This window comes from Chelon labrosus (assembly GCF_963514085.1).
Source record: "Chelon labrosus genome assembly, chromosome: 14".
Classification (NCBI taxonomy): domain Eukaryota; kingdom Metazoa; phylum Chordata; class Actinopteri; order Mugiliformes; family Mugilidae; genus Chelon; species Chelon labrosus.
The window spans coordinates 20,936,927-20,964,750 of record NC_140347.1 but is presented as its reverse complement, the minus strand read 5'-3'; the positions used below and the strand labels follow the sequence as shown (position 1 = coordinate 20,964,750).

At 41.4% G+C, this 27,824-nt stretch overlaps 1 protein-coding gene and 1 pseudogene across 4 annotated transcripts; one reads left to right on the top strand and one right to left on the bottom strand.

Annotated features, from left to right (window-relative positions):
* Positions 1-5,170: 5,170 nt before the first annotated feature.
* On the bottom strand, positions 5,171-9,195 carry LOC311499848 (poly(A) polymerase type 3-like; annotated as a pseudogene). Its single transcript has 12 exons — positions 9,156-9,195; positions 8,688-8,795; positions 8,212-8,382; positions 8,081-8,147; positions 7,894-7,975; positions 7,630-7,739; positions 7,488-7,541; positions 7,281-7,386; positions 7,054-7,143; positions 6,231-6,369; positions 6,052-6,124; positions 5,171-5,721 (listed from the first exon to the last, which is right to left on the bottom strand). The product of its transcript is annotated as a poly(A) polymerase type 3-like (transcript).
* A 2,480-nt stretch (positions 9,196-11,675) lies between these two features.
* On the top strand, positions 11,676-27,552 carry agbl5 (AGBL carboxypeptidase 5). Of its 3 annotated transcripts, XM_084559837.1 has the most exons (18): positions 11,676-11,758; positions 13,144-13,438; positions 13,674-13,845; positions 13,985-14,151; positions 14,290-14,467; positions 14,573-14,751; positions 16,387-16,936; positions 17,100-17,269; positions 17,496-17,631; positions 17,776-17,993; positions 18,101-18,333; positions 18,925-19,101; positions 23,058-23,194; positions 23,328-23,380; positions 24,388-24,581; positions 26,193-26,326; positions 26,439-26,533; positions 26,742-27,552. In XM_084559837.1, exons 2-17 carry the CDS (start codon positions 13,224-13,226, stop codon positions 26,514-26,516), a joined length of 2,991 nt encoding a protein of 996 aa, XP_084415963.1. In that variant the 5' UTR covers positions 11,676-11,758; positions 13,144-13,223; the 3' UTR covers positions 26,517-26,533; positions 26,742-27,552. The 3 variants fall into 3 exon arrangements, with proteins under 3 accessions (XP_084415963.1, XP_084415962.1, XP_084415964.1); XM_084559836.1 differs by having other exon boundaries at positions 26,439-27,552; XM_084559838.1 differs by lacking the exon at positions 18,925-19,101 and having other exon boundaries at positions 26,439-27,552.
* The last annotated feature ends 272 nt before the right edge of the window (positions 27,553-27,824 follow it).

Below are 27,824 nucleotides of genomic sequence, written 5' to 3'. Positions count from 1 at the left end.
GACTTCGACTTATGCAACTCCAGGGAGACAACCAGGGCCTATACTGCAGGCAAAGTACCAATCGTGATGTGATTTTTTTCTTTCTTTTTAATGCACACAAAAAAACACGCAAAAAGCAAGCAGAAATGCCTGTTCAGGCTCATCGACGAGTCAGCCACTTGTGCTTGCTGTAAGAGAAGCAGAGCTCAGTTAATCATCTATGGGTGCAAGAGATCAGCTACTAGCGTACTTTTTCAGGCTTATATAGTTACGAACTAACAGCTACAATGTGTGAACCAGATAGTAAATCTTCATTGGTGGTATTAACTGTGTTATTTTCCCCCAGAGATTTCCAGAAATTTAAAAGTAATTCACTGTGCCAAAAAACAATCATCAACAAAGTTAGCTGGAAAAAAAATAAATCCTAGCAGTTGGACGCCTTTGCCAAATACTGAATTCCTACAAGGAAAAACTGACACAGGCGCACATCCCAGAGATTGACACCTCTCTTCCACCACACTGGTCAGATCACTCACAGCAACATAACAGTACACATCTACCAGGCCTCTTCTGATCTCACCCAGGAAGGAGACAACACTTTCATATCAATACCCTGTCATCTCACAATGTGGCATCTTTCCCCTTTGAAGGTACAGTAGCATTGTTGCAGTTTCTCAGATGTGAAACTCTAGCTTTTATCATCCTGTTTTGGGCAAGGAGGAGAGGAGTGGGAGATGAAGGAAGAGATTTCTTTTTAACTTGGACCCACCAAAGTGGAAAGAAACAGCACGCTGACAGATGTGTGAAAGGAGTACTGCTGGGTCAACTGGGGAACTTCAGAGACCAGTTTAGAAGGCTTCATAAAGTCTCTCTGAAGAAGGCGAGCGATCAACTCACAGGCAGCAGAGCAGCTATCAACACTCGTGTACAAATCAGGAGTTTGAAGGCTTGCTTCTAAGGATACCTGCTTTTACCACAGATTATTGTTTTCGGGTCCTGCTGCACGCTGTAAGGCTTGACAGCATGCCGGTGCCAGTCCTCCACAAAGACAGAAGCCAGTGAGATTTGCTCTGTGTCCTGAATTACCAGCCAGCTGTAAACCACAAGTCCCATTCCACAGCAGGAGGATCACTCCTCCCATTAGCCTTGGCATTGTGCCGACTACAAATGTGAGGTTCGTGGTCGTCGGGAGGCCCAGTTGGGACGGGACCCTCTGTCACTCACTGCGACACATGTCATAAACTCATTGTTTCGCCATCAATCCGGGGACCTAACCACCTCCACAGCAGATGGAGGCCCAGCAGGAAGACAGGGGGCCATGCCCTGAGCCTCTGCCCCACACAGAGTGCACGCAGCAGGAGTAAGAGGGGCCACAACTATAGGGGAGACCCATACCCTAGACTGGACCTCCTGTGGATACACCTCTGGATGAAGTCCTAATGTTGTCCGTGATTAATTAGAGACAAATGTAAGCAAGCGCTTACTGTAAGAAATAGGCTAGCTTTTGATTTGGTCATTTAGCCTCTTGTAGAACTATTTAAAAGTTGTATAGTGCCGCTCTATCTTCTCTGTATCAGCAGTTACTTTGGATCACAACTGAATCTATTAGCGAGTCTCTACACAGTGAGCATAAACATCCCTCCCAAATTTAAGGGTAAAAATAGTCACAAACATGGTCTGCAAGGGATAAAGATGTCTCGCCTCCCCTGAATGGGGATATGTAATGATATTCATAAAGAGACCACCTACTGGGGGCACAGGAAAAACTGTTCCTTAGCAACAACATACACACTCTTACAAGCCGTATCTTGGGAAATTTTGACCGGATTGGGACGCAAACAACAGAAAACCTTTAACTAGGCCATGTTATGAGGCTGCTCCCTATGGCTGAGTATCCGCGTGTCTCGCCTGGCACAAATCTCCCCCTAATGATACATACTGCATATCAACAAAACACAATAAAGAGAATAAAAGCCGGCTCGTGGTGTTTCGCTAAACCAAGTCTCAGCGCTTTTCAGTTCAGTTCCGAATTGTACATGCGTGATTGCAAATCAAATAATTAATGTTCAAATATCCGTCAGGACTAAATGTCTTATTCCCTCACACAAGACTCCCTTTTAAGCTCTCATTTTAATTGTACATGACAAAGTGCTGTTCTTCATACACTTAAAAGGTCATAAATTGGTCAGCCTTGCTATCTAATTCTTGTTCTCCCTCAAGCACTCAGAGTCCCTTTCACATTATCAAGCTGATGAGAAGATTCTGATGGCTCAGGTGCATTAAAGAAGTCTTATGCAGATTTCCCATAATTATTAGAGTCCTGCTTACAACTGTGCATTACTGTGGGCTTACTGAATGACAGAATTGTGTCATTTGGTGAAACCCAAATCTATCAGGAAATGTCTTCGAATGAAAATCTTAAACTTAGAACATGTTATTTACATTTGCCGTGGTGCAAAAGTCCATCTAGCTGTCTGCACTACAGTGTGTAGCTCCAGTGTGATTTATTTATTTATTTATTTATTTTTTGCCAAACTCAAATCTTAAGCATAGTTGCTATTATCCCTCTTCATCCAAAAAAATCGTCCTCAAAACAATTACCATCCAATAATGAGTGATGTTTGTTTCTCCCTGTCATTAATTACAGTTAATCAAAGACAACAGACGACTTAAAAGCATCGCTCCGCAGAGTGCTCGCAGAGGTCAACTGACAAAACATGATCTTCTGGGCGCAAGCGCTTCCAGGAAAATCATCAAAAAACAACGGCGCCAAAAAAAAAAGAAAGAAGGAAAGAAAGAAAAAAAATAAATAAACACATCATGATAGATCATCCTCATAAACAGAAAAGTAGTATCAATCAGAACGTCATTACGAGGATCTGGTCTCCAAATTAGCGTGTTAAAGTGAAAAAGGCAAGAATTTAAAACCCTTATATCCTTCCTAAAAGCCAAGGACATGTAAGGCGATTTCTGAATGTACAGATACTTCCATTTCTCTAATGTGCAGCAGTTTCTGCTGTCACCAAGTGACTGGGCTTTGAACAGACAATCTGGGTACCGATGGGTTCATTATAATTGAGCAGAAAGTCTTCATTGCCCTCTTGTGGTGAAAAGATGAAATTCACCACAGCTTTACCGGTCGACCTTGCAACAGGCCTTCCATGAACGTCAACACATGAGCTGTGATGTGAGCTTGTCTGTCGTATGGGGGTCTTGACGAGGTAGAAGAAGAATTCTGCGCGACTAGAGTGAACGATTAAGAGATTTCTGTTTGCAAGTGTATGCTGTACCTGAGTATCAGTTTGATGTTGCGCCTCACAGAAACATTCTTGATCGGTGGGGGAGGCGACTCACACAGCTCAGGCACAGGCACGTCCTGAGAGGCAAGGGACACACAGTGAAGTTCATCAACACAAAATATCTTTACCCGTGTACAAGCTGAGAAGACAACACCTTTGAGCAGAATTTAACATACCAGGTCACATCTGGATTTCTTGGCCGGTGTCTGAAGCTCAGGAGAAAGGGGCTTCTTGGTGCCGCTTGGGCTACCGCCAGGAGGCGATGTCGTTGAGACACTTGGAGAGGGTTCGCCAGAGCAGGTAGTTTTTGTCTCTTGTGCCGGCTCCTCAGCAGCTTTGAACTTCTCGGTTGAAGCTTCAGAACAGGGGGAGCGAGGTCTCGTTGTAGCCTGTGGGATCACGGAGTGTGAAGCACGTCTGCCGGGAGTGAACGCAGCTTGAACAAAAGGGACGTTTGTCACGGACGCCATTGGCTTTAGGGAAGGAGGAAAAGTAACATGTTAAATAAGTATTTTGAAATTTTGGGAAAGTTAGATGGGAAATTGATGAGAGCATAAAGATAGGAAACAGGAAGACACAGCTACCTCTGTCAAGATTATAACGTTTAATAATTAAAAGTTTAAAAGCATTATGTCTTAGTTTTACACATGAACCAGATTATTTCCCAATCACATAAAATGTGACAATATATAATAAGCTAACTGGCTGCTGGCAGTATTTTCTGACATTTTCACACTGAAAACTATTTGTTATAAACTGCAAACCTTGTCAGCATTGAATATCTCGTAGGGCAAGCCTAACGGAGGCGTGTCATTTCTTTTTGTGCCTTGGTTTCTTGCACTGAAAGGTGGCACGCAACTAGGTGGCGGCGTTCCACAGCTTGGGCGGCTCGCTCCGGGCTTCTGTTGAGGTTTTCGGTTGTCCTTGTATGTGGCCAATATGGTCATCCCCTTTTCATACACATTGCAGTTCTTTGCCATTCTGTAGACTGAAACGGCACCCAATAAAGATATGCGTCGTAATTTCAGACAACATTGCTGTTTTGTTTTTTTTTACTAAATCTGAAAAGAAAAAAAACGTACTATTTTCAGTGAAGGACTTCAGGCTGGAGAAAATACATTCTTTCATATTGTATGAGTTGGACTTTTCATTAGGTGTCTTCATATTAAAGACAAGTCCTATCAGCCACATTGTGCTCAGTCCATCTCTGAAGCAGATAAAAACACAGGACAGTGAGTGGACAAAAACAAAAGCACGTACAGCTACAAAAAGAAAAAGCAAACACGTGTTATTACTTATCGTCGGTCATCGCGGATGCGGTGTTGACATGCACCAGGGAAATGTGCTCAGTTTTCTCCAAAGTTCCCACCAAAAGCCTGATTTTCAGCTCCACCAGGCTAATCCTGAACAAAAGAGAAAATAATTCAGGAAGAGGATAACACTGCAGTAGCTGGGCATGAAATATTCAGCCAGTTTTCTCACTCAAAGAGAAGCACGGGATACAGTAAGTATTCAAGTGTTCTCGTGAAATTATCTACAGAGATATGTGTTGCAGGTTTGCCTTGCAGTGTGTGCTCACCAACGCTGCCGACGCTGGCTCTCTCTAGCACAAGAGGCTTTCAGCCCGACGTAATGCCTTGAAACATAAGACAAAAACAATGGTAACAGGCAGCACAGCATTGTGTCTTTGTACATATGATGGAATTTAACCATAGTTTCCACTGAGTGACTTTCTGATCAATATTTAAAGCAAGTCAGGCCATAGCACACCACTAATAACATAGCATAGATATTCACTAATATATAATCTTATTCTATCACTATGTGGGCGATAACCTTCAAAATTAATTAAATAATAATTAATTTTAGAAGCAGTTTTATACATTAATATGTAGCTCCATTATGGCAACACATACAAAGCTCTTCCTCGTGTGGAGGGAATGTTGAACAATCAGAAAAAGGCCTAATACAAAAAAGTTCATGTAGTGAGTATTCAAGTGTAATCCATGAAGGGTAATGTCGATTTTCATGTAATACATACTCGTATTTCTCAAAAAAGTCTGGGCTCTCTAAGAGTTTGGACCACTTTGCTTTTTTCTGCTGGATTTCCTCAACAATACCAAGGCCTGTGAATGAGGAAGGAAAATCTTGTTAAAGTAAGCGAAACAGTGGAACAGAATCACTGAAATTGCGAGTGTAACACGGCCTAAAACGTATTCCAGTTACAGAATACTGATTGAAGTTTCAGTGCCTTTTTGTGATCACGGCTTTTTCTTTCTGTCAGCTTTCAGTGGTTATCAGGTAAGAGACTATTCTACATACCCCGCTGGATCTCCCCCTTCATGATAGTCAAGGTGGAGTGAGACACGTTGACTGAGGTGTTCTGGCATGGGTATGCTGGGGTGATGATGGGCATTAGGTGGCAGCGGTCTCTGAGATTGACCTAGAAGAGAAGAACAGTGCATATTTCAGCTTAGCTATGCTTTTTCAAAAATAATAACCTCCACATCAGATGGTGATAATTAACTGACTTGTGCAATTCCATAGCCTGCAAGCTTGGAAGCCAGTCTGAACTTCCCCTCTGTGGGGAACTAATTATGTCCTAGCAAAGATCGACCGGGCCAATCAAATCATTTAGGTGGTCTTTATGTGGTAATGGACAGAAGAGTAACAGCATCTAACTCATACTAACTCATATTCTGAGTCTGGCTACACCATGCTAGCGATTCTGTATTTGTAGGCTAAAATCCTGAAAGACCTGCTGAGGCCTTACCACTGGATCCCAGAAGTGAGGGCTGGAGTAGCAGTTTTCTACATCCTTCAAGTGAACCGGCGTCGGCCACTTCCTGACGCAGAGAACAAGATATTTTTGTCAGATCAGCAGATTTTACCGAGCATCCACATTTCCACTTTCATTTTAACAAGGAAGGCTGCCGTGCAGGCACGACTCACCATGTGGAGTAGATCTTGAAAAACTTCGCCACGATGGTAGACGATGTAGAGTATGGGTACCCCTGACAAATATTGGCGACCATTATAGCCCATGATATGCCGCCCAGGAAGCCAAGCGTGTTGGAGTAAATGTTACGGCCTGAAGAGAATCAAGGGGATGTGAACAAAAAGGACTTTAGTGAGCACAGTGTGGGCTAACAATGGTCTGCTCTAGCTTGTACTGTAACCTGCTACCAAGTGAGAGGTTTCAAATACTGGATAGCTCTGTTTTTTTGTCACATTCCCACTGCTTCCTAATGGTATCACAAAGCAGGATTAAGACAAGGTCTACATCTGTCAAACAGGAGACCTAACCACACATCCAAGAAACTTTTTAATCAAATTTGACTTTATAACGTCACATTTTGAATAGTCATTTCATGGCATTGGTGCATCTACACATATGTGAGACAGTTGCTGACTAGTGGTGCAAGAAATATTGACATTGTTTTTAAGTAAAAAGCAATGTAAGATGATCAGTGGGAGACAAAAGTTTTTCCAGTGTGTTGACTTTTTCTACAATCCTTGAATTTTGGTGAGAGCTGGAAAAACTGGACACTGGAAAAACCTGAGGCCTGGTAAACTAAATACTATGTCTAATATTGCACTACGTGGAGTTTTGAGTGTTCTTCTGAACAGAAACTAAAATAAAATCGCAGAAAGAAAAGCACTTCATTTCACATGTTTTGAATGAAGGTCACCACAAGGCAGCAATATTTCACCCACTCATTCACAGTCTGCTCCGCGAATACCCAGCTTAACTAGGCCCGTGTGTTCAACTCACGGTTAGCCCATAGCTTGATGGCTCTCAAAGTATCCCTGAAGGTGTAAATGTTTGGCACAAGTCTGATGAGCTCCTCTGTAACTCTGTAGCCTACAGAAAAAAAAATAGAAAAAAAAAAATAAATTAAGAATGAGTATGGAAACAGTCACTGTAGAAAAGAGCAAACCGAGTAGAGTTGTCTGGGTAGTAATACTGCAGGGTTTTAGGGTTTTTAATCGAATGCTTACAGTTGAGACTCCTTATGCAACGCTCATCTATCACCATGTTGTTATCGAGAATGTCCAGATTCTCAGGAACGCTTCTCTGTTGAATGCAGGCAAAGACTAAATCAATCTAGAAAGTAACAGGAAACAAAAAAATATTAGACATATGCAAACAAAATTTTTTTGATTTTATAGCATAATACTGTAGACAGTGGATCTTTTTATTTTTACGTCTATCCCATCATAGGACAATTTGATGACAGGGACGAACGCCTCTTCAGTGGCCTACGGAGAACAATATAGTGAGTCTTTTGCACCACAAGGAGAAAATTACACTCCATCATGTATTAAGTGAATCACTTACATAGAAGACATGAATGTCTTTGACCTCCTTCTGAGCTCTCAGCTTCTCACGGAAGGAGGTGAAGAAGTCTTTCCTCTCAAGAAGTCCTGGGCCAATGCAGAGAGCGTTGATATCAGCACCTGTCAAAAAAACACCCATTCGTATGAAAGGAAAGTCAGGAAAATCGACAACTACTGCCATTACTGCTGTATATACACCACAGGAGATGATGAGTAACAGCTGATGAACAAAAAAAACTATTCTAAAGTGCATTGAGTTAAGGTGAGGAATTACCTTTAGAGTACGCTCCCAGATGATAGGAGCCAAACGGGAAGATCTTGCCTCCAATCTTGTCTTTCACCACTTCAGGTATATTCTAAAAATCAAAAAGCATAATAATAAAACTGTACCGTCTATTCAACTACATCTCTTCAGTATCATATGACCAATATTATAGAAAAGGGTATCAACAGTTTCTTACCATTTCTTCACACTTTTCTTGCAGCCACACATTAAAGAGTGACTCCAGTCTCTTCATGACCAGCTCTCTGCAAATAAAACATTTTGTAGCTAGTCTAGCCCAAGGTGAGATGGGTAATAGATGCATCATACCTGTGCTGAAGCTCCAAGTAATTCTCATACACATCATAACACTTCATGGTGTCGCTGAGTCTTCTGGTCTGGATCAATTCATCCTCCTCAGGAAAATCACTGCAGATGGGACTGGTGATCCCATAGCACTTGGAAAAGCCTGAGGATGTTAATTCTTGGCTGTTGTTTGGCCTGAAAATAATAATAATAATAATAATAATAATAATAATAAAGAATTTAAATGCACTATTCAGATGGTATAAAGAAAAAATGATACTTGAGAGCTAATGCTAAGCGCTAACTGTGCCAATAAATCTGAAATAAACTGTGCAAAACATGTGCAGTCGTTCCATCATAAGGCAGGAAACAAAACCAAATCCAAAACATTTACAATATCACAAAAACAGATTAAACAAGGCCTCACATGTCCTGTATTGATGAATTAGCTTATATTTTAGCTTAGTTAAAAGCGACTAAAAAGCAAGAAAAGTACTCACCAAAGAGCCGTTGTCGCAAAACACGTTTGCTTGGACGTCGGCATCGTGTCTTGGGAAATGTCTCGTTTTCTCCGAGTAAAACACAGCGAAAGGAGTTCAGCTCACACACTTAGAGGGACAAGATGAGATTTGTACAGATTTGTAACGGGCGCCCTCATTATATTATTATATTATAACCGTTATAACCATCAGTTAATGGACGTTACAACTGAAAACAACGACATCACCCACTGCAGAGTTCTAAGGTCTCATTCCTCAGTTTAATGTGATAAATACATAATTCACAATGTTTCATTTTCTATTGGCACCGTTCCGTTTACCAAAATGATACCCAGCAAAATAGTTTTCTCATAAAAACGATTTTTAACTCATTTGCCACTACTAATAAACATGGCTCCATCTATCTGGGACCCATAGAGTGAAATATTTCTGCAAGTAATATTTGTTCGTTCATTCATCTTCTCTAACCGCTTGTCCGGTGAAGGGCCGCGGCGGGCGGTCTCGTCATCGGGCGAAAGGCGCGGTACACCCTGGACAGGTCACCAGTCTACTGCAGTGCTAACACAGAGAGACAGACAACCATTCACACTCACATGCACACCAACGGACAATTTAGAATCAAGTAATAAATTAATTAACTCATTCATTCATCTTCTGTAACCGCTTGTCCTGTGAAGGCTGGCTGGAGGTTATCCCAGCTGCCATCGGGCGAGAGGCGGGGTAGGTACACCCTGGACAGGACGCCAATCTATCCCAAGGCAAGTAATACATTTCTATTCCAAATTAAATGGATTTAGCCTTTTTTTTTTTTTTTTTTTTTAATTTAAACTTGCTGCTGAAATACACTCCATTCATTCATATGTTTGTGTCTCTCATCCATAGACAGTATACAGCTCTCATCATGTAATCTTATTTCAAAAAACAAGTGCATTTTTTAATATGTCACATCAGCTCATTTTAAACTCCATAGTTTAGGTCAGCTGACAAACTGAGAATTTTACTTCATGAAAACATTATGGACCAATGCACCTTTACAAAGCAAAGTATCAAAGCTAGCAGTTGCACCAGACTGTAGTGTAGGTGACACACTTTCTGTCAGTATGACCACAGTCATAAACAACACAATAAATACTCGTAATTCCATTTTTCAAGGAATTAAGGAAAATAAGAAAAATGCTTATGCAAAAATATCAAATCATCAGTGATCAGGAGCATTGAATAATGACACTGAGCAAAACCCCATATGATAAATACACAGCTGGATTTTCAGCAAAAATGAAAATATTGAACAACATTTGTAATGTTGAGCCTACACTTTTTAGCTGACTGTTTCTGGACTTTATGGCTACTTGTTATTGATTACTTATCTAGCAGATTACTTATCTCCAGTTTGTGTGGCTGGGGGGGGGGGGCTCTCTGGCATTCATGTGTATGTTACTTAGACATGTACCACACCTAGACCAGACCAGACACCCCCACCCCCAATGACAATGACACTCCTTGATGGCAGCAGCCATCCCCAGCAGGATGCAGCCTGACACAGGCACACACCCAAAAACAGTTTAGGAACAACTAAAAAAAAACATGGAGAACAGGACAAGGTGTTGACCTGGCCTCCAAATTCACTAGATCTCAAACTGATCAAGTATCTGTGGGATGCACTGGAGCAAGTCAGATCCACAGAGGCCCCTGCCCTCAACCCAAAGGACCCAAAGGCCCCCACTAACAACATCCTGTTGCCAGACACCACAGGACACCCTCAGAAGGTCCATATGGACATATGTCCATTCTCTGATGAGTCACAACTGTTTTGGGAGACCTACACAATATTAGGAAGGTGGTCGTAATGTTATGCCTGATCAGTGTATGTATCGGATCACCAATACAAAGGTTTAATATATGTTGGAAACCAGACCAACTTCCAACATTGATTACGTGAAGAAGAATTTTAAAACCAGCCTTGTCTTAAATAACCACTGCACAAACGTCAAACAAATGTCAATTTCCCTGCGGGAACCTCCCAAAGGGATCAATAAAGTCGTCTATCTATCTAAACATTGGCAGTAATGTAGGCAGGAGAATCATTTATTAAGTCAAGTCGCTCGAGTTCAACATCTAGTTTTTATTTCAAATTACTACTTGCCAAATGTCTTTTGTTTTCTTTATGTGTGTTATTGTTAATGTGTTATTATGAGACAATTTTGTTCTTATCTTGTAAGTTACTTGTAAGGTGTGTAAGGGTGGGAGTTTCCGGTGTGCACTACCCACGGCTGTTCATAATAAAACCTAAACTCCCCACCAGTCAGGTACAACTAAAAAAGCCCCTTAAATGAGTAACGTCTAGAAGACACTCAACAAGTCCAGTCGCCTTAGTTTCAGTTTCTTCTTTCTTTGTTACAAATCTGTTCAAACCTGTTAATGATTTTGGTAAACTCTGACCAGAGGAAGTGACCTTTGACCTTTGACTGTGGGGTTTTGGTGAGGATGCAATGTGCAGGACTTCTGTGTAGATGAGACTTTTCAGTGTTTTCTGTTTAGGCATAATACTTCTGTAATCATTATCAACTAATGGAGTCACATATGTTGCTAACTTCGGGGTCAGAAAGGAGGTCTCGTTTTTCATTGTGTATTTATCTTGGGTTTAGAGTTTTCTGATCTGATTTGTATTCTTCCTATTCTACTTTTTCTACAATATGTTGTTTTAGTTCTTATTGCATTTGCTGATGGCGTGGTGTATTTTGTATAGCCACCTACATAAGCTCCAATAGCTTCTAACAACTAATTTTGTCACTTAATTACCATGCTATTATGCGTTTACAATTATAGTTTTTCATTAGGCCCTATGTTTTAACTGTAGAAAATTAGACGAAAACACAGAATGAGTTTTACAGCTTAGTTTAATAATACAATGGTCGCCAGATCGGAAGTAAACACCCTGTTACATGTTACATAGCGACAGGGAAATTTCCAGGCAGCGTCATTTCTCCAGAGAAACCTGAACGCAGCACTGATGAATTGAGGGTTGAGAAGGACGATGAAAACAAAAATGGACATCTGCCGTAAATAGCCCTGTAAGACTTTTAATTCCTATTTTCACGTAAAGGCACTGGAGCACATTGCATGTAGCGGCGATTTAAAGACGAAAAACCGTGCATTCGTCAAAAAGTGTGTTTCGAGCAACGACTGCTAGTTCGGTTAGCCTCAGTAGCTTAGAGACGTAAGCTAGCGTCATTAGCTGTGTGTAACATTTACGGTATGACATTGACCACCTAGACTACCGTATTAGTAAATATTAGCTAGCGCAATGCAATTTAGCTTAAATAATGTGAAACGAAAAGCATTTAGTATGACGAGTGTTGCCGTTACTTCACTCCCCCTTCACTCCCCCTTTCACTATGAGCTCGTTTTTTTTTTTCGGTCAGCTGGGGTTGTTATTGTGTTTCTGGTTTAAATCTAGAAACAGGACCATTATTGAAGTGCAGCCTCGCTATCCTAAATGATAAGCTAGCAGTCATGCAGCAGTGATAGGGTGTACACGAATGGAGCTAACATTGGGTTTGTAGAAAATGTATGTTGTTGGTTGTGGCCATGGTTGTAGTTTCATGCACGGCCCTGGGGGTGTCGCTGTTATGTGTTGATTTGCCTCTAAGAGACGTTTGCATTGTCATGGACAGTCACTTGCCACTTCATTAGGTACGTTAGTAAAAAAACAAATACATTCTAATATCCTGCACTAAACCTTAGCTTCTTCAATCCTATGGTATTCAGCATTTGTTTAAAATAACAGAGAGACCTGTTGGTTCACCGGTGTTTTCATTTGTAGCACTGTTGAACTTTATTGTACTGTACTGACACGTTTTTCTTTTATTTTGACCACACCACTTCAGTCAGTGTATCTCTGTTTTTAGTCAATTTTCTTTTTAATTCAATCCAGTGTAACAGCACCACTAACGATATCATCCAAAATTATCATACGGGTGAATTGTCACCTTTCTGACACTGTTTCCATGTAAACTGTAAGAGAAGATGTAATAGAGGATTTAGTGCAGCACACTGTTACACACATTTCAATACACTGGTTTTCACTGGTGTCCCTAATGAATAGGTAAGTGAGTATGCAGTCTAATTACATGATGATTAACAAATTGTAAGACCGAAGATAGTTTTGCTTGGAGCTTAAAAGTATCTGTTGTTCTTATATCTGATTTGCAGATATCTACAGTGGCATATGCCAGTTAAACTTTTTACTGCGACCATTCATGCAGTATCTTTATGCTTGCTTATAAGTTTTAACTCCAGCCACTGATACAGAAATCATTTAGAAATATGATTTAGTCTCCCCAGTTAGAAGCTAATACAATATATTCATGTAGTAGTCTGCATTCTGCAAGACTAGAGAGTGCCACATTTCTTTTTCAGAGTAATAAGATGTTTGTTTTTCCTGATTCCATCACAGGTTGTCTATGTCAGACCTCCAACTGGCACTTCACAAACAAGCTGAGGGCAGAAAACTGAGAGAGGCCGGAGTTAAGAGCCATGGAGGCTCGCTTTGGTAATATTGTGTTTAGCTCCAAGTTTGACTCAGGGAACCTGGCACGTGTGGAGAAGGCGGAGAAAGACAAATCCAGCCCTCCCTCTGACACAGCTTCTAGTGGGAGTTCCCCCTCAGGGTCAAACCTTACCCCTGACTATGAGTTCAACGTATGGACGCAGCCAGATTGCGCAGGCACGGAGCATGAGAATGGAAACAGGTAAAAACAAACAAAAAAAAGAAATCTCTTTTTTTAGCAGGTATGTTTAAGAACCATTATTGAACCAAGATAAAAACTCTTGAACTAATTTACAAAATGTCCTGGCAAAGACAAGGAGCATCATGACTAACAGAAATACAGTCAATACAGATGGCATGAAAAATGTTTCTTTTTAGATAATGTGTTTATTTGCACACAATCCTTACTGTGTCCCCTGTCATGTGTTTGTTTTTAGATCATGGTTTTACTTCAGTGTGCGGGGAGCAGCACCTGGCAAATTACTGAAGATCAATGTGATGAACATGAACAACCAGAGGAAGCTCTACAGCCAGGGCATGGCTCCTCTCGTACGCACTTTACCTGGCAAAAACCGGTGGGAAAGGATTCGGGACAGACCCACATCTAAGGTATATACAGACACACACACTGAGCCCGTCAAGGAGAGGATACGGACATCAGGAGGGCGATGAGCAGAGTACTGTCAGTCGGGCTATTATTATCTTTCTAATAATATGTTTCCTCTTCCGGTCTTCTGCTGCTTTCCAGATTGTGGATAACCAGTTCATCCTTTCATTCACTCACCGAGTGACGGAAGTGCGAGGGGCAACCACCTACTTCTCCTTCTGCTACCCGTTCTCTTACAGTGAGTGCCAGGAGATGCTGCAGCAGTTAGATGAGAACTACCCCAATGCTGCTCAACTCAGTCCGAGCAGGTAAAACACAAAGATACACAAATGCCTCACCCACACAAACACACAGTACATGTTGTTTGAATCGTTTGTTATTCAGGGTACTTTACTTGGCAGTGTAATTCTTTTCTACCAATCTCTTTTCGTGGCTGCTCCCACTAGTGCACCAGGCACTGTGTATTACCATAGGGAGTTGCTGTGCCACTCTCTAGATGGAAATAGGGTGGACCTGCTCACTGTGACCAACTGCAACGGGATGAAGGATGAAAGAGAAGCCCGTCTGCCTAAGCTGTTTCCTGACACCACCACTCCAAGACCACACCGCTTCCCCTGCAAAAGGGTAATTCCTCAGTCATATATAAACACACAATCATTCCCCTTTAATGACAGCATATAAGTCACTTAATAATGGGCAAAAGCGTGACGCCCTTGCGTGTTTTCACAGGTGTTTTTCCTAAGCAGTAGAGTGCATCCTGGAGAAACCCCCTCATCCTTTGTGTTTAACGGTTTCCTCAACTTAATTCTAAGAAGAGATGACCCACGTGCACACGTGCTGCGTAACATGTTTGTGTTCAAGCTCATTCCCATGCTCAACCCAGATGGGGTTGTCCGCGGACACTACAGGTAAAAATCTCACCATCCTCTCCATAATGTATGCATCATGTGACTCTTGACATTTATACCCTTGTCTTTTGGGTGTGTCATTTGTAATTAAATCATTCTCCCAGTAATTATCATGAGTGCAGTATGCAGCACAGCTCTTAATCTTTTGTCTATCATGCCTAGAAACTGCTTGAAAAGAGCAGTCACTTCCAAATTAATAATTGGCAGATGATTAGACAAAAAAATCTGTCTTTTACAAGCTAAACACCACAGTCTGCAGTCTGGGGAGCTTTGAAAGCTATTGATCATTCAGTGTAGCTAGCTATGTAGTTAGCATATTGGTAGATTACACTGACCATTTCGTAAAGACAACATGAACACTATTATGCATCAGATGGTCCAACCCGTTTGCAGTTGTAGCACTGCTCAAATTCTCATTGATGTTGGTAATGACATCATCCTTTTATGTGATTGGTTGATGCACACCACATGAATGGAGCATTGAAAAAAAGTTGAAGCCAGCTCAACTTGAATATGTATTGTGTCTCACCCATCACGTAGCAACAAGTGACCTTTAATATCACCAACATCCATTGAAAATGTATCGTAGCGTGTTGCACTATTGCTGCTAGTGAGAATGTTTCCATATTCCGGATTCACACTACGAGTGACAAAAATTACAACTCTGTGAGCATACTAGCTACTTTATGTCTGAGTCACAGTTGAAGTGCTCATTGATGTGGCCGGTGACGTTATCCATGTAAGTGTTAACTGAGAGACGAGATAATCAGCAGTGTTGTTGTCTTGTGGTTTTAGCCAGAACACAAAGCCGATCAGTCAACAGGTAAAGACAAGAAAACACAGAGTTGGGCTCCACATCTGCATTGTAGTGCACTGGTATCACTTCATAGTGGACATTTTAGACCTCTTTTATACATGAGACACACATGCAGTACATAGTGATATGGCAAAGGATATAACAAGATTGAGTGTTTTTTTTTTTATGTCTGTAAATATGACAGAATTGAACAAATATTCATAGGTTTTCATTTAACTTTAGGTGGAATTATCTTCCATTGAGTATTGCTGCATTGCAACTTCCTGTCTTGCATAGCGTACATTTAAAAGCATATAAGAAACCCATACATCTGTATATATGGCCAATAAAATATTTTAAATAAACTATTTCCAGGGGAAATGTAACCGAGAGATCAAGTTTTACAAGCATAATGTAGAAACCTTAAGAAATTAAGTTACTACAGAAAACTGACTGCAGTTTGGTGACTTAAGAGCACTTTCATCAACATAATCGTCATGAGGAGGTTGTAAGAGTCAGGTCGGATGACACATGTTGACCCTTTCAGTGGATGCAGGTTAAGCCTGCGTCACTGTGTGTCAGATAATGATGTATAGGGCTTATAAATGAACAGTGACAGTGCTTCTTCTGTGTTTCAGTGTGCGCTGTCTCTACTTTGAATGATCAAATCTATGTACAGCTGTAGCATCTCTGCTTTACCTTAATACCAGCATGTAATAACTTAATTTCATTGAAGTGCAGCATAGGGTGCATCTGTTGCAATAGGTTTTCTGTTGTACTTTGTCATGACAATGATAAAAGGCAGTTTTTAATGTTGCCATCTTTCTCTTTTTTCGAAGAACCGATTCCAGGGGTGTGAACTTGAACAGACAATACTTGAACCCCAGCCCTGAGCTGCACCCTTCCATCTATGCAGCCAAAGCGCTGTTGCTCTACCACCACACACACAACCGATTGTACAGTACACAGTCCAGCACTCACCGCACCAGCCCCCCACACTCACAGCCTACGCCCTTCAACATTAAACCCGCAAATCAGCATCAAGCTCCTCCCCTCTCTGCCCTTGAAGTCAGCTTGAACCAACGAAATGCAGAGAAAGATGCAGATCCTGCGCAGCCAGATGTTCCCATGGTGATGGAGGAAAACTCCTGGGCCACTACAGACATGGGGAAAGGAGATCAGAATATCTCCTCGAGCTCACCAGAGACGGTGGCGCCTGTAGCTCCTTTAGCTTCTGTTGCAGTAGAGGTAACTGCACCACAGGTGGAGGAACGAGAATTAGTGCCGCCCCGTGAGGGAGGCGTTGCATTTTACGTGGACTTACATGGACATGCCTCAAAACGTGGATGCTTCATGTATGGAAATAGCCTTACTGATGAGAGCCAGCAGGTGAATTATTAGCTATTACTATTACATTTTAATTGCCTCCGTTCTGCAGTGTTTTGGAAAAATATAAACAAATAATGTTCAATTCATTGTTTTCAGCAACATATTTATTTTGTCAGATTTCTATTTGCTGTGCCATTGACACATTGGTTTTGTCTCTTTAAAGGTAGAGAACATGCTGTATCCGAGGCTGATAGCTGTGAACTCTGCACACTTTGATTTCCTGGGCTGTAACTTCTCAGAAAAAAACATGTATGCACGAGACAAGAGAGACGGCCAGTCTAAAGAAGGCAGCGGTCGGGTGGCCATTCACAAGGCAATAGGGCTGCTTCACAGGTCAGACATCATCAAATCAGTTTTTGTCTGGATCAAAATAAATGTGATTGACCGTGCTTTAACTCAGCTGTGTCCTAAGGTCCAAATGCTCTTCATGTGGATCCAGTGCAAATTAACTTGCAAAAACAAGGATTTTTTGTTTTAACTACTATTTCTTTCTCTTTGCATTACCTGGAATGTCAATAAATGTATTTTTGTCATGTTTCTGTTATTGGGTACCCACCAGTTACACGTTGGAGTGCAACTATAACACAGGAAAAACCATGAACACTATTCCTCCTGCCTGCCATGACAACGGACGGGCAACCCCTCCTCCACCTCCATCATTCCCTCCAAAATACACTCCAGAAATATTTGAGCAGGTAGGAAGTCACATTTCAAATCTGTAATTTCTTGCACGGGCTTTTTATTTTTATTTTTATGCATCTTTGAAATTTGACAACCGCAATACCTGTGAAGATCACGTCACAGCTTCTTAAGTAAAGTCAGTTGGTGTTTTGCATCAGGTGGGACGCGCTGTGGCTATCTCTGCCCTGGATATGGCCGAGTGTAACCCCTGGCCACGACTGGTGCTGTCTGAGCACACCTGCCTGGCAAATCTCCGAGCCTGGATCCTCAAGCACGTACGCAACACCAAAGGTCTGAACACGCACGTCAATGCTCACCCTCCCCCAAGAATATACCACAATGGCAGCAAGGTGTCACCACCAAAGAGCTTCAACAAGTGAGTTCAGACACACCTCTTTATTAAACCCAAAGAGAACTCGCGTCTCTTCAATAGCCCTTTTCAAAGATAACTGTTGGTTCTTTTGTCTCTGATTTGTGGAGCAGCTGTCTGTCAGGATCAGCATCGGAGAACACCCTCAGCCGTGTTCGCTGCAACAGCCACAGCCACAGCAGCAGCAGCCAGACGCCCTCTCCAAAGATGCGCAGCTCCCCGAGCTTTACTTTCGGTTGCCCCCCACCACGAACTCACACACAGCACAACAGCTCGCACAACAGCACGCACAACAGCATGCACAGTAGCGGACGTGGAGGCAACAAGACACTCGGACCAGTCAGGGGTAAGTTGATCTCTCGACCGTCTGCCTGTTTTGCTGGCTAGCCTGTTCTATCGCCTCTGGCTGGGTGACTCTCTGGTCTTCTATTTCTCTTGTGCTCTCTCGCTTTCTGCTGTTGGAGCTGAGAACGGCTCATGGCTGGTGGATGTGTCATTGTCTGTGTGACAGTAAGCTCCAGGTTTGCTGCAATGGTCACATTAAAATGGGTCTCAGACTTGGTATTAGTTAGATTTCAGCATGACCCCAGCATGACTCCTGCATGACCTCAGCATGACCTGCTGCTGTTGGCTGTACATTGTATTTTGTCATCTCACGATCCTAAAAAATACTCATGACTTTTTGGTTTTCTTCTAAAGCACCTAGACCCAATTATTGTTGGATTAAAACTTCTTAAAACATTCAGATCCAAAACATCTTTTGTATTTGGTTTTTGGATTTCATGTCCCAACAATTTTCTCACTTTTAATTTGTTGTCTGCCACAGTGCATGACTCTAAAACGAGAGGATGAGATCCGTCACCACTCTATGTTTGGGTGAGCACACACTACCTGCACGTCTCTGAGCTGGTGTGCGTGTGTGTCTCCCTCTCTGTAGACACTAAGCCTCAGGAGAAGAGACGCCCTCCTCACCACCGCTCCATCCTACGGTCTCCCAGCAACAGCCACACATCCACCCATCCCCCACTATCACCCCCCTCCTCCTCTTCCTCCTCGTCTTCCTCTGTGTGTGCAGCAGGCTCCTGTCCACTCCCAGGCTCCGTCAGTATGACAGGTCTGTACTCCCTCCAGCCCCCCAGCCTCTCCACCCTGCTCCCCTCCCTGCAGGCTCTGCCCCGCCCTGGTCTGCTCTCCAAACTGAGTCCCCTGCTCCTTCAGAGCCTGCCACCCGCCACCAACACCCCAACTGGGCCCACCCCGGACTGAATCTAACCTAAGCTGTGAGACCATGTGGGTGTGTGTGTGTGTGAGAGAGAGTAAGTTTGAGATTGAGTAAGTCTTAAAATAAACGTCATTGGTGCTAGTTCTTACTTTCCCTCAAACATTTCTGTTCCTCTCCATGTATCTGAGTTATTACATGTACGTACATTATTAGCACATTAAAAGGTGGAGGAAGCCATTCCAGAGAAAGAAGAAGTTTTCTTCTGTTGCATTCCTCTCACTCACTCTGGCCCCTTTCCCTCGCTTTTTCCCTATTTCCTATGCATAAGCACAGATGGCCCCTATTGCTGGTTGGCTTGAACAGTTTTACTTTATTGTTATTATTTTCACTTTATGTGTTCCCCAATTGCAGAAACATGGCTGTGTACAAACAGTTTTTTTCACAACACAGAATGGTTTGTCAACTGACTGTAGGGAGATATTCACTGAATTTGGCAAAAGTGTATCGGATTAAATGGCTTTCTCCACCTCTAAAGGGACAGGCTGATTTCTTTCAAGTGGGGTTGTGTATACACATCCATAGTCAGCTTCCTACAGGGCTATCAAAAAGCCAATAAATGTACAGGGTCAGCAACAAAATGGATTTTAGCCACATAAAACAAGGTCCACTATCTATGTTTTCATCCAAGCCTCCAGACTCCATTAAAAAAAATCTGTAAATTTACCTTCGAGAACACAGGAGTTGCTGTTCTACTGCTGTGTAGCTTTGGTGTTTTAATAATAACTGTGATCCAGGCTGATGTGTGTAAATCACACAATAGCACAAACTAACTCATCTATCAAGGCAGCGGTATTCTCTCTAGTTCTTCAACATAAAAATGATGTCGTGGCGGCTTTAAAGTGAGTACTGTAACAGCTGCAGTTCCTCGTTCGGTGGATAGTTAAAGTGGTCATAATATGTTAATATAGTTTCACTTAAATACTAGATATTAATTTATTTATTTAGATGGACCCTGTTTTAGCTGGATAAAATACATTTTAAAATACATTTTGCATCCACAACCCTACTTAAAAGTAACCAAAATTTACCCTTAAGTTCACTAATACAATAGAGAATAAAAATGTTTCTCTAATTTCACCTATGACTGAAACTTGTTCGTTTTACCACCAACTTTGAATCAATTACCCTGGTGTAGTTCTCGTGAAAATTCTCAACTTAGGAAGAGTGGTTAGTGTGTGAATATGTCTAGCGAAGGAGGACCATTGCTAACTTATCTAACCTGTACTGTCCCCTGGGATTTGCAGAATATATAGTAGGTGTGTGTATGAATGTTGGATATATTTTAATATGGATTACATCCAGAGCAAGCTTCTTTTTCAGTCTGTATTCAAGTAATAAGTTAAGACACATTACCACATTACTGTGCTGATCTTTGGAAAGTAGCCAGAATTATACGTTGCCAGTAGATTTACTTTTTGTTCACAAAATCTTAATGGTTGTTGTTAATGACCAGCTTCAGTGTACAAATCAGATTCCTTTGCAGTATTGCACTTTTCATTTTGAATTATTTATTTGTTTTATTTTTATATATGAGAAAGTTTTTTTTGCAGAATTAGTCAGTTTCTGTAAAATCACTCAAAGCACCTTCTTATCTTTTGTTTCTTTTTATTGTGTGTGTATTTCACCCTACTATTCCTATGTAAAACAGTGCAAGTCGCAGACTGATCGCACCGTTGCATTATAGTCCTTCAAAGTCAGTTCACTTAGGCTGAGTAGACTACCTTTAAAGCGTCTGTTGTTTTCATCTTTGTATGTGCATCAGTGATTCATCCTGTAATAACTATGAAATCTGTACCATTCCAGTGTCAGACCAGCTTTGGTCGTGACGTTATTATGTTCACAGAGTAGCCTACTGCCAGACACCTCGTGTGGATCATTAAATCCTAGCGGGTGTTGGAATCTTAGAGTTGCATCAAGGGTTTCTTTATGGAGCTGTTGGCCGACAAGCAATATGATTAAAATACAATTTATATGGCTCAGTGTTCCAAAAGTTTGATTAACTATTCAAACTAGTGTCAATGTGTTTATACATTTCTAATAAGATTCCATATTGGTTTTGGTGAAAATAAAGTGTAGTTTTTTATTTTATTTTATTACATGTTTCATGAAACTGGTGAAGAACATGTTGATCATTATTTATTATGGCAGATAGATGTTTTTACTTGTGCAAATGGCAGATATGTAGTAGACTGGTCAAAGCTAATACAGTATATTTAGTATTAGCAGACATGAGAAATGACCACATTGTATTGGTTTATATATAAACCTCGCTGATAGGTTGTGGAATTATTGTACCGTTGTCTGTAATTCAGTTTTGTGTGCTTTCGTCCAAGTACTTGACGAAAGGCCTGCGTTGTAGGACCAGACCTGTTAGTTTCACTGAAGGTGCAGTGGTAGATTATCTGTGACCTGGTGAGGGTTCATGAGAAGCAAGTAAATCAGCTCAATAATTGGATCAAAATAGCTTTGAGAAAACCTGACCTTGCCTCACTGTAGCTACTGTCTGATCCAGTGCTGTGACACGTTGTAGTTATGGTGTGCCTTGCTTTTTCGTAATCAGTAGGTTTTCATGCCTCTGGTCATATTGTGATTTCGTAGGGTATCCATCTTGCCTTCTCATCTGCTGTTGATCTGGAAAAACTTGCACTGAAAATGGGAAACTTTATTAAAAACACTGTATGCTTAAACGAAACATAAAAACTTAAACTTGAGGGAACGTATTTCTTTCTTTTGTTGACCTTTGTAAAAAAAAAAAAAAAAAAAAGTACAAATGTTGCAAAACTATTGCAGAAACATAGCTTGGAAGTAAGCCCAAACCTCCCCCACCCACAATGTTTTTGTGGGGTAAAGTTGGTCTGGTGGCGAGCTTTATGCTGGACGGACAGAAGAGAAAGCTGGAGTCGCCGTGGAGTCTTACTTGTTGACACCACAATAGCTCTGATTGGTTCTAGGACTATCCATTTGAGTCTGGCTATGCTAGGCTAGCAGAAACATCCCTTCTCACATAAATGGGAAGGTTGAGAAAAATGGGAAATTGCAGCAAACGAAGTCACCGGGAGTGAAATCTTCATGCTCTTTAAAATCGCTATGATGATTTGCATGTAGCTTATGCCTACTGCGCTCAGCACAGTGGGGAGGATGTATTATGAGCTCTCATTTTAGATCAATGCTCCGCAAAACGGAGAGAGTGTGCTGTACTGTAGTATTCAGCTTTCTCACTGTGATCTTTGATGTCCTGTGTCCCAGTTGTTTCAGTCTTATAGATTATTCATCTATCTAACAAAATCAGCTTTAGGTGGAAACACTGTATGCATAGTCACATTCTCACTAGGTATTTCAGCTTTATACCCCTTATGAGAATTGTGCAGTTTCCTTCAGTGTGGTGCTAACCTTCTATGCCAGACTACAGTCATGTGTTTGTCCCTGTAATGTCTTTACAGTTATCATCTTTCTTGAATGTGCTTCTGTCTTTTACCTTTCTGTTAACCTCTGGAATAAAAACTATCCCTTTGTGAAGCAAGTACTGTGTGTGGGTCCTCTGCTCTCCTTGGACTGTGCATGAATAATGTTTTTTTCTTTTTTCAGCTTCCAACCTAGGAGATTGATTGAGAGTTTGTTAAATTACTGGTTGGGACGAGTTCTTCCCATCACTGACATATAACCCTTCAGCCATCAGTACATGGGTTACATTTAAAGTTTTAGAAGTTTTTCCTTCCTTAATATCCCTTCTTCCACCCACTCTTCGTCCTTTCCTCTCTCTACTCCCTGTATTTACATCTGGTCGACAGGCATCAGCTGTCCAGACTTTCAGGCTGGTGGACCCAGTTCTGCAGGCTGGTCCAGAATGCCAACGCGTCCTGGGCGTGGAGGAAAAGGGTGTCAAACTCTTACAATCACTCATCACCCCACAGAGGCTGTTAGAGAGGTTAGCTTACCTTGCCGGGTCACTCACAGAGCAAATCGCCTCATTTCTTCAATTACCAATTTTTCTAGTGTACAGCAGATGCAATACACACTTGGTTTATGACTTCTCGCTGTAATGTCTCCATCTGTCACAGACTTCTAAAGACTCGGGACCTGAGCACATCCTTACCTCCATCAAATGTAGCAAGTAAGTCCAATCTTTCCTGTGTATCTGGGAACATTCTCATGTTATGGGTTGGCATCTCAAAAATAGAATTAATGATGTAAAATTTACACAAAAGAAAAAAAATAGATAAAACATCAGCACTGTGACAATACAAGGTTCTCATGGGAAACTTTTGGACCTGGCATTCATGTGGATGTTACTTAGACATGTAGCACCCACCTAGACCAGACCAAGCACCCCCACCCCATAGCAATGACACTCCTTGATGGCAGCAGCCATCTCCAGCAGGATGCAGCCTGACACAGGCACACACGCAAGAACAGTTTAGGAACAACTCAAAAAAACATGAAGAACAGCACAAGGTGTTGACCTGGCCTTCAAATTCACTAGATCCCAAACTGATCAAGTATCTGTGGGATGATCCACAGAGGACTAACAACATTCTGTTACCAGACACCACAGGACACCCTCAGAAGGCCCATGTCCATTCTCTGATGAGTCACAAGTGTTTTGGAGGCACAGGGGAGACCTACACAATATTAGGAAGGTGGTCATAATATTAGGCCTGATTGGTGTATGTATCGTCACCACATCACCAGATTCTCACCAATACAAAGCTTTAGTATATATTGGAAACCAGACCAACTTCCATCACTCACAAAATTTTCGTGGCAGAAAGTTGGCCTGGAACCCCTCCATTGGGAACTGATTATGCTCCTGCAAAGCTCTGCCTGGCCAATCAAATGATGTGTGTGTGTTTTATGGGGTAACAAACAGAGGTGTAACAGCAATGTAGTCATTTATGTCATCAGAGAGGCGTGGAGTTGAATTAGTTTACAAGAAAATGGCTCTGACTGGTTGTAAGACTATTCAAAAGTGTTTTTGTTTTTTTTTGTCTGTAGAAGTGTTACCAGACTCATATTCTGACAAGAGTTGAGTTTGGCTACACCAGGCCAGCTCTAATATTGTTTCCTCATGTCATGTCATGTGCAGTGGTGAAAACGTTAACCTCTCTGGACCCTTCCCAGGTGTGAGCTGCAGCCTCACATGAGCCGCATCCCCATCCGGAGGGCGGGGTCAATGGACACTCCTCCCACACGCAACAGCAAAACATCTCCCACTAGCAATAACCCAGCTCCACCTGCAGATAAGGAGGTGTCAGCCACCATGAAGGTCTGGAAGCTGTTCAGACCCAGTCTCCACAAACACCAGTCACTGTCAGGCATGTACACCCCCTTTGTAATGTTTGCCTAAAAAATAGCTGACCAGTCACTAATAGAAAGTTAGATGGTACATAGCATACAGGGAGATTTGTCCATTTATGTAACATACAACTCATGGTCACATATGACTACAGCCTTAACGCCCCACAATATATGAACTGTTACTGCAAAAACTTTGAAGAACCCTGCAGTTGAATATGTTGTTTGAAATATCTAAAAACTCTTGGGTGGATTGCCTAAATTGTACAAGCATTTATGCTTCCTAGAGGTGGAATCCTACTCACTTTGGTGAGCCCCTATATTTTCAGCTATCAGCTCATACCTCAGCATCCATTAGAACAGGGGTGTCAAACTCCTTTTAGTTCAGGGGCCACATACAGCCCAGTTTGATCTCAAGGGAGCCAGACCAGTGACACAATAGCATATTAACCTATAAATAACGACAACTAAAAATGTTTCCCTGTGTTTTAGTGCAAAGAAGAACATTATGAAAGTGTTTACGTTTAATGAACTGCACTATTACAAAACAGGTATTGAACAACCGGATAAGATTATCCAGATAATAATTTTCTTAAGAAAAACAGTTGCAATTTCTGTGTAGTTTTATGTCTCCATGTTGTGTTATGTCCACAACTCTTGATAAAATTGTGTGAACCCTAGGAATAGCAGTTACTTTTTTTGGAAAAAATAATGTTAATGTCTTCATTGTAATTTTTGCACTTTGCAAATTCATCCCACAGGCCAGATTAGACTGTCTGGCGGGCCACTTTTGGCCCGCAGGCCGTATGTTTGAAACCTGTGCATTAGAAGGACTGGCACGAAATTTTGTATGCACATTCATGGTCCCCATGTCATGTATTGACTTCATTCATTTAAATGAAGGTAAATCTAAAAATCTAAAAATAAATAAATAAATAAATCTAAGCTGAAACAAACAGAACAACAGAAATCGTGGGGTTTCGTGAAGACAGTTCAATTCAGTTCAGTTCAGTTCAGTTCTAAATGAGACTCACACGATTGGTGTCTGTAACGACCAGATACTCACCTGTAATTGGAGCAACCTGTTTTGATCGTGTTTCCCTTTCTTTTGGGGACAGATGTTAAGCCTGTGCTGTAAACAGATGGCAGACTATATCTCAGTCCAGTTCCCCTGTCCTTTGTTCATCTGTCTTCTCTGGCTAAAATGTGGACGTCCACAGCGTCCCTTGTCCTTCAGGCGTAGGGTTTAGGTGGACATTTTGAGGGAAGTCACTTGATAGCCGTTGACTTAATTTGGCGCAGACGTTCATGTCCCACCAGTACTTGCTTTGGTCGTGCCTGAACTTTATCATCTAATTAGCAAATGTTAGCATGCTAACACTTCAAGCTAAGATTTGTTTCAGTCCATCATCAAGTGATGTAATCTTCAAACTCGCCCCTGGCTGTGACATTTCATGAACACACTGTGGATATTCTTAACTGCTGGTTCTTATGTCCACCCTGTGATCACTCAGTTTTACTATTAATTCCCATAAATGAGTCCCATCATTATGTAAGTCTTCATGACGTTTCTTTTTCCAGAATGTGAACTACACATATTCACAACATCACTTTTTTACTTCACTCTACAGGTGTATCAGAGAAAGACGGTGGCATACAGCTGACCTCTAAAACTCTAATGAACAAGAGCATGGACAAGAGTTTGCACCACACGGGAAATGCTATCTTAGAATCTGCAGCAGAAACAGATGGAACACAGCAAGAGGTGAAAACAGATATAAGCGAGCCAGATCACATATTCAGATGGAAATTAATTCTCGACATGAATGAATCGCATGACTGAACCTTGACCATGCTTTGTGATGTTGTTCTTGAAGGTGGAAGAAACTCAAGCGGTACCTGCGCCTGAGGCTGTGAACATGTGTGAAACAGTGACCCTGTGTGGAGAAGCCTAGGAAGTGCAAAGAAGACTGTTTGTACTGTTTTAACTTTGTGTGAAGTGAATTTAAAATTATTTCAAAATAAGAGGGGACATTGTAGATACAGAAGGATTATATGGGACATGACAATGTGCAATAGAACAATTTTTATTGTTCCTGGACAGGTATGTTGTTTCAGCCATGCAGAATCAGAAACTTGTCTTTACAAACTCTAAGTACAAACTTTTGTTTTCTTTTCAGAAACATCTCAGGGTTAAGTGCCTCGCTCCATGACACTACAAAAGTGGCTGGGGTAGAGGAGTAGCACAAAACATCCCCCTTGAAGTTTTCCAGTTGAGCAAGAATCTATACTTGAAATATCCTTGAACATTTCAGCTACATTTCTTTTTCTGAATTGTTTTTAGTCCCTTCCTTTTGCTGTCCCCTCCCAACAAATATACAGTGTATTCCACACACTCTGACCAATACTTTAACGCACTGTAAATAATTTCAGTCAGCCACTTGTAATATTACAGCAAAGGGCTGTTTTTTATTGTGGCTGATGAGCACAACGGCACCTTTTTAACCTCATTATATCCATTGTGGGTGTAGAAAAATGTTTGAGTTAAGTGTGTAATTATTCCAGATTCTGTGTGTTTTGCATATAATGCTTTATAAAAATGTTTTCATCCCAGAGGACTTTCTCTTTGTTTTTGTGACGCTAATCACCAAAGAAGAAATAGAGTTCAAATCAAAAAAGGTTGTAAGGTGTTGTAGAACGCTGATACTAGTTTGTAATCACCTTGTGTTATTTTAGGATTAATGCAGCTGTGGTCCAACTACCAGTATTAAATGCAGGTTCATAAAAATGCCAGAAAATGTTGCACAGCTGGAAATTCTGCCTACAGCCTTTAAAATGAATGAACTGTGACAGCAGCAACATCAAGTTATAGGAATGCTTCTCTGTAGTCGGCCCTGAGGGGCTTTTGGAAGTAGAGGCTCAAATTAATGAAGGAATTTACACCCAGTAAGGTACTGAAGAACTGTAAAACCTACTTTAGCTCATAATACTTTGACTTGAGACATTTATTTTACCACATAAGATGTACCTTTTTAATGCCCAATAAGAGAAAGGGTGACGCAGCAGCATAAGATTCAATGCTTTTAAACTGTCCAGTTCCATCCACACCACAGAGCTGCCAATCCTCACCAGCTGGCATTTTATGTTTGGGTGTTTCTGAATGCATTTGATCGTGACTGACAGATTATTATGCTGAATGACTTATGTTTTAAGTGTACGCTAATTTCTTGCATGCATTTTGAACAGTTTAAGGAATTCACTGA